At 34.4% G+C, this 6,844-nt stretch overlaps 1 protein-coding gene across 1 annotated transcript in view; it reads right to left on the bottom strand.

Annotated features, from left to right (window-relative positions):
- LOC106462617 (protein Wnt-7b-like) overlaps window positions 1–6,844 on the bottom strand; it is a 61,942-nt gene that overhangs the window by 3,986 nt on the left and 51,112 nt on the right. Inside the window, exon 4 of the mRNA XM_013922563.1 lies at window positions 3,938–4,206. Within this exon, the coding sequence (XP_013778017.1) occupies window positions 3,938–4,206 (269 nt within the window). The remainder of the gene's footprint in view (window positions 1–3,937; window positions 4,207–6,844) is intronic.

Raw genomic sequence — 6,844 nt, forward strand, 5'->3', positions numbered from 1 at the left:
GTATATATATATATATATATATATATATACGCACACTACTAAGTTAACTACCATGAATTAAATTCACTACTCTTAAAAATACATTCATAGCCGTGTTAAGAGTAACTGGTAGAAATGTGTGTCTGAACTGTTCTATTGTGCAGTCTCTGTCTTTATTTGAATATCACATATGCAAGACTTAAATGTAAGAAATAGTTTTTGAAAAAATAAAATAAAACACCTCCTTTGTTATTTTTTAAAGTTTCATTAAGTTTGAGGAGATAAAGTTTCTTCGTAATATCTATTAATGGCTCTTCTAGTAATTAATTTAACTACACATTAAAATGGTATGCTTGTAACAATTTCTTTAATGGTTTCAGTTACTGATAGTTATGGCAAATATTCTTCTCACCATATTTAATCTTCAAAACCTGTAAATCTTGTGCAATATCTAGGATGTTTTGAAATATATTTTATCAATGAACTTTCTTTTTCCACTTTAAAAAAAATGTTCCTTTAAATAACAAATTTTCACATATTACTTAGCTCTATCCTGAGCGTTTCTACTGATTTGAGAGCAGCACGAGTATGTAGGCCTAAGAAAACACGTCTTATTTGAAAGTTATTTGAAACAGCTTGGACAGCTATTTAATCAAAAACTACCTCTACCATGTATCATGAATGTTCACTGTTTGCAAGGTTGCCACAGTTACGTATATGACAACGGAAACACTAACTTTTAATACCCGCCAATCATCTTGATCATTGATGTACGAGTTGAAGTTTTTAAATCGTTAAGATTTACGGATGTGAGCTTATAGCACTAGGGGAAATACTTAGTAAAGAAATAATTCAAGTTTTTTAAGCTAGTTTATAATACTCAAGCGAAAGGATATATACTAGTTCTTAAGGCCAGCTTTCTGAGGTGTCTTATTGCTTATGTAGCTGAACTTTGTTCGAAAACACAGAAGTTCAGAATGTTTAGTTGAATTCAGGGGCCTTATATAGAAAAAAGTACGAAATTCAAAATTGCCAAATTAAGCCTAGCTTATGGAAAATTAAAAAAAATCGTGATTTATTAAATGATAAAGAAAGTCTTAATATATAACTGTTTAGAATGGCTTTAGAAACGCTGCTATATCCCATCTAAGAGTGCGAGAGTTTGTTTTATTCCTATAGAAATACGAGAAAACCAATCGCTTATTGGTGGATCTAGACTAGCCCCCCCCCCCCAGTAGCACAGCGGTATGTCTGCGGACTTACAACGCTAGAAACCGGTTTTCGATACCCGTGGTGGGCAGAGCACAGACAGCCCATTGTGTAGCTTTGTGCATAATTTCAAACAAACAAACTAGACTAGGGTATCTTTCAGTCAGAAAAACAAAAACTTCTTTAGAAGGCAGTTTTCTTTTTATTTCTTATTTTGTGATCAAGATGTGTTTGATGAAATAATGTCCGAGGACCACAGTTGTGTAGAAGCACCATTCAACAAAGGGTTGATTTATGTCTACGTATATGTCAGTCATAAGCCAGACTAGTCCCGTTTAGGTTGTTTTTTTCAAATAATTATTCTAATGTTATTACACACTACAGGCTAACATCGAACACTGCTTTTATACATAAATGTTTTCAAGTAATTAAAAGATCAAAGATCAGAAGTTTTGATTTAGTCCATGTATATACATATATATATAGGTATTGTAAGATTTCAAGTGGTCTTTCTTTGATGAGTGTCCTATAAACTAAGTATAACATAATAAATAAGATCTGGAAGTTGAATGTAGTTGGTATTAGCTAAGCATTCGATATTAGGTAACTAATATCTCATTTTATGTTTTTCTTTGAGAGGTGTGTTCAGTATTAACTTTCTGCTCGTTGCCCTGATAAGACACGAAGCTGCTTTTTCTTCCCTATGTCTACTGTAATTTCGTCTTTGTGTACACTGAAGTGTGATGTATTATGTAAAGTTTGTCTGCTTTTTTTTTAATAATAGAAGTCATTAAACCAGCATACGTATGTATGTGTGTTTCTTGTTTTATAACACTGAAATTCCATGTAAACATGCCGAAATGGATCTAGGAATTATAAGTATTGATTTTCAAAACGATCTCAAATCGTATACAGAAAATATAGTTATAGAATCTCCACATAAAGAATACAAGTTGAAAAAATCAAACTGAAATTCAATAAATAAGATTTAACCGCTAATGCAGGCTATTCTTTAGTTCGCAGGAAAATGTAAGCAATTTGAAATTAATGCAAGACTGCTCCAAAATTTTACATGTAAAAAAAAATACACGTGACACTAACAAAGTGTAAAATGCCCTTGCAACAGAATTTACACATTAATTTGCTTTTTTCTTCGTTTTTTTAAATTAATGCTGTTCCTGAACTAACCAAACAAGATGACGAATGTTTGTACTTTTATATAAATAGAAAGAGATATAATTAAATATTTATGAATCAGAGACGTAGCAGTTACGAGAATGCACTGAAGGATTTGGAGATTAACGTGCAGGTTCTTTATATTTTTTGTAGTCAGTATGTCTGTTGCTCCTCGTACGGGAATACTTAAATATACATAAATTGATAGGAAGAATAATAACCATAGAAAATGGCATTATATATTTGAACATTTAAATAAAATCAATACACGAAGAAAGCCTATTAAACAGTTTCATTAATGTGTTATTTTTTTCTATTCTGCTTAGAAAATGTTACAAAGAATCAAGGTAAAATTTCGTAGATAAATTTTATAGATAATAGCTATTAAACAGGTGTAGATATTAGCACATATTACGCTAATAACAAAGCTACATCACAAAAGGGGCTGTAGTTAGCCGGATTGTGGAGCTGCCGGTGCATTATAAGTGTGACTGTCCTGTTTCACTATTCGGTGAGACAAAAGTCGGATGCGGGTGCTGTTGACTGGCTGCCTTTGCTCTAGTCTATCAATTCAAAATTAGCGACGGCTAGCTCGCTTTCAAAAGAACGACTTTCCTTTCGAAAAGGCATGGCCAGGTGGATAAGGTGCTCGACTCACAATCTGAGGGTCGCGGGTTCGAATCCGCATACCACCAAACATGCTCGCCCTTTCAGCCGTGGGGGCGTTATAATGTGACGGTCAATCCCACTATTCGTTGGTAAAAGAGTAGCCCAAGAGTTGGCGGTGGGTGGTGATGACTAGCTGCCTTCCCTCTAGTCTTACACTGCTAAATTAGGGACGGCTAGCGCAGATAGCCCTCGTGTAGCTTTGCGCGAAATTCCAAAAAAACAAACAAACAAACGGACAAAGCGTGTGATCGAGAAATTTGCGAGAAATGTTCCGGACAGACAAAAGCAAGCGTATTATTTATATAGATGTTTAGAAAAATGTTCCATTATATAGTGGTTACTCTAAAGTAAACGAGTTTCAAAATTATTTTCGTAAACAAATTTAAATCAGTTCTCGAAATATTTGCAACATTCTCAAAATTCTAATTCTATTTCAGTAAACTTGTAACAAACGGCCAAAGATTAGACGTGAGATGTAACAATAACGTGAAAGTGGTTATATTTAAATTTACCTTTCGGATAGTATCAGTGTTTACATAAACTTACCTTTCCATCAGTATCTGTGCCTCTTCTTATATTTTGACCAGTAATAGTGTTTACTTATACTTATATTTCGACTAATAGTGATGTCTGATTAAGTGTCTGTGTATACTGATATTATTTTGATTAATATCAGCCTATTTTATTCACTTAGCTCTCGACAGAACTGGTGTTTACTGATACATATATTTTGACCAGCGTCATTATTTGCCTAGACTTACCTTTAGGGTCACTTTTTTTACTGATATCGGCATCTAATTTACATTGTGAACAGTATCAGTGTTAACCTCTACTTTTACTAACGGTATCTGTGTTTACTTATTCGAAAATTTTGACCAGTATCGGTATCTATTTAGACTTATACCTTTCGACCAGCCCTGTTGTTATGCAGATTCATCAACGAACGACCATCTTCTTCAACTTCGCGAGATTTCAGAAACTTCTGGGCGACTTTCATGCCATATTTGATGTTAACAGAACATCCACCCCACTTCCAATTTGCTCTGTGCCTGAGACTCTCGCTGCTAACGCCACACCCACAACCGCCAATTGTACCTTGGCTGCACGCATTCGTTACTGTATATGTCACACCAGCTGAACTGATGGCGTACATATAGGCTGCTTCTCGACTGCCTACCAAAAATAAGTAAAAAAGGTAAAAAAAAACATTTTATATGGATGGCTACCAAAAAATGACATTATATAAACAACATAAAGTGGTGAAATGCGTGACAATGATTTACAAGTACTTGTTATTTTTATGTAACTAACATACTACATATTTCAACAGAACATTGGTCTGTCTTTTTCAGATATTATATTGTTACGACAGCGGAAGTCACGTAATGCTGGGAGAATGCGTGGTGAATTTCTCGAATAATCAGGGAACTCCGCGAATGTTGGAGATGCCTCTTTGTTAGTATATAAGCCTGGCAGAGAAAAGCCAGAGGGTTAAGCGAACAGTAGTTACGGTGAGTTCTGTGTAATTTATGATTCTGTTAGTTTCGAGCTAGTGTGCCGTAAAGTGTGTGTTTTGCACTCGTAGAAAGCGAAGTTATCGAGGTTGTGAATCGCTGTGATTTATAGCGTGTATTATAAAAGTTGTTAAGTTTAAAGTAGACGGAATTGAGGACTTGAAAACCGAGATTGAAAGATGGGATAAATTAAGATATGGTAGACCAAAGGATCTGGAGAATAGAAGTTATCGGCCGACCCCAAAACTATATGGAATTAAGGTTAAATGAAGAAGAAGATGAAGATGGTGGTCCAACCACAGATGTGTAACTCACCTTTTTCATAGGCCACGTTTGGATAGAACTTATACAGTAAATTCAATCCCAAGTCATAGTAGTGAAGTATAAGTCTATTACGACAACCTTCGTAGATTGTGATCAAAGAGAAAACTCTGAACCCAAACACTTTTGAAAGGTGGACCTTCTTTCTCCTGTAGTAAATAGTGAATGTATTATGTCCAAATACAATTTATTACAGGTATATGATGTAAACACAAATGGCCTTGAAAATAAGCCAAATGGAAAGGACAAAAGAATGTATGCACGTGTTACATCATTCCATCATGAGAAAAACATATTTTATTAAAGTGATAGGTTTCAGAAGGAAGAAAAATTATAACATTTTTAATATATAAGAAATAACCTGTTAAACATTGTGAAATGATTAAAATTATCAGTATAAACTACACATGTAAAATAGGTACATATATTATGGTGGCTAAAATCTCGGACAAAAATTGTAAACATATCTAAATGTAAGTGAATTCGTTCACCAATAATTAAAATAATAACACTGGGATAAAGAAAAAAGATATACTGACAGATAAAATAAAGAAAACTGCATTAAAGGAATAAAGAAAAACCTACTATCCAAAAACTGGAACTAAAAACTACAAGCCATTCATGGCTACACACATAAATCTGAAGTACATGTCGAACTATAACCTATAAAAGTAAAAATTATACAATTATTTAAAATGAACTAGCAAGAAAAGTATAGAAAGATGAAAAGAAGGTAAATTTCTAGAACTGTTAAGCATGAAAAAAAACAATAGTTTGTTTGTCTGTTTTGGATATTCATAAAAGCTGTACTCGTTAACAACATTTACTGCCAATGTTTGGGCTACTCTAATTGAAAAGTGGGATATTACCATTACTCTTTTGATGCACCACAGCCCAAAATGTAGAGCACAATTTTGAGGCAATGGGACATGAACCATAAACCTTCTGGTTTACAGTCTTTCATGCTAATAAACAGTCACTTCTAACCCAAGGATGTGAGTAAAAGTAAAGTAGGTAGTAGAAAAGATCGAGCGGATTTAGTATCAGAAGTGGGAGTAAACATAACTTAGAGTTCTGTGATGCCAGGGTCAGTATTTATGTTTTTAGTAGTAACAGCATTCAAAGTGGATATTTAGTAAGCTTCTTTTAATTATCTTTGAAATTTAGATTCGAAACAAGTGTCAAGACCTATCAGGGATACATCATTGAAACAAGTGTTTAGATCTATCAGGAATAAATTATTGAAACAAGTGTTTGGATCTATCAGGGATAAATCATTGAAACAAGTGTTTAGATCTATCAGGGATAAATCATTAATAAGATGATAACAGGAAGGTGGTTCCAATGGTAAGATGGAGTCAAAATTCTTTGCTCATCATTTATAGTTAAAGTTCACCAGTAAGAATAAATCTGGTGGTTATTGGCCAGTGTGGTGTTTTGACTGACAACACTTGGTAGAAGGCGAAGTCGTGTAAGAACCTGGCTGCTCCTGTGTTTACTAGAAATTCCATCTTACATCCATAACACTATAGAAGTATGTACTAAGCCAGACTCAGTGATGTCATTGCTGAGCTGGCCAATATACCTGTTGAAACAAACAGACTACTGCACTCTTCCAGATTAGTAGCCAGATCCAACCAAAGTTATTGTGGTTTAAAGAAAAGCTAACAATATTTGTTGTTTGGCTCTCCTGCTTCTTCAGTAACAGTCCTACAACATTTCATTTTGAAGCTAAATGAGCTTTAAGTAGTTTCATTGTCTACTGCAGAAACAGGCACTCTGGTACTCTCACCTGAGTGATCTCAGTCTAGCCAAAATGGTAGGCTCTGTATATTTTATCTGCTGAATTCTACCTGTTGAGTATGTCCCAGAGGTTTTCGATGGGGTTCAAGTCAGGAGATTGGCTCGGCCAGGGCAACTTCTGGATACCATTTTCTTCCTGCCACTTTTGGGTGTTTTCTAGTAGTGTGACACAG

Source organism: Limulus polyphemus, unplaced genomic scaffold, assembly GCF_000517525.1.
Source record: "Limulus polyphemus unplaced genomic scaffold, Limulus_polyphemus-2.1.2 Scaffold47, whole genome shotgun sequence".
Lineage (NCBI taxonomy): Eukaryota > Metazoa > Arthropoda > Merostomata > Xiphosura > Limulidae > Limulus > Limulus polyphemus.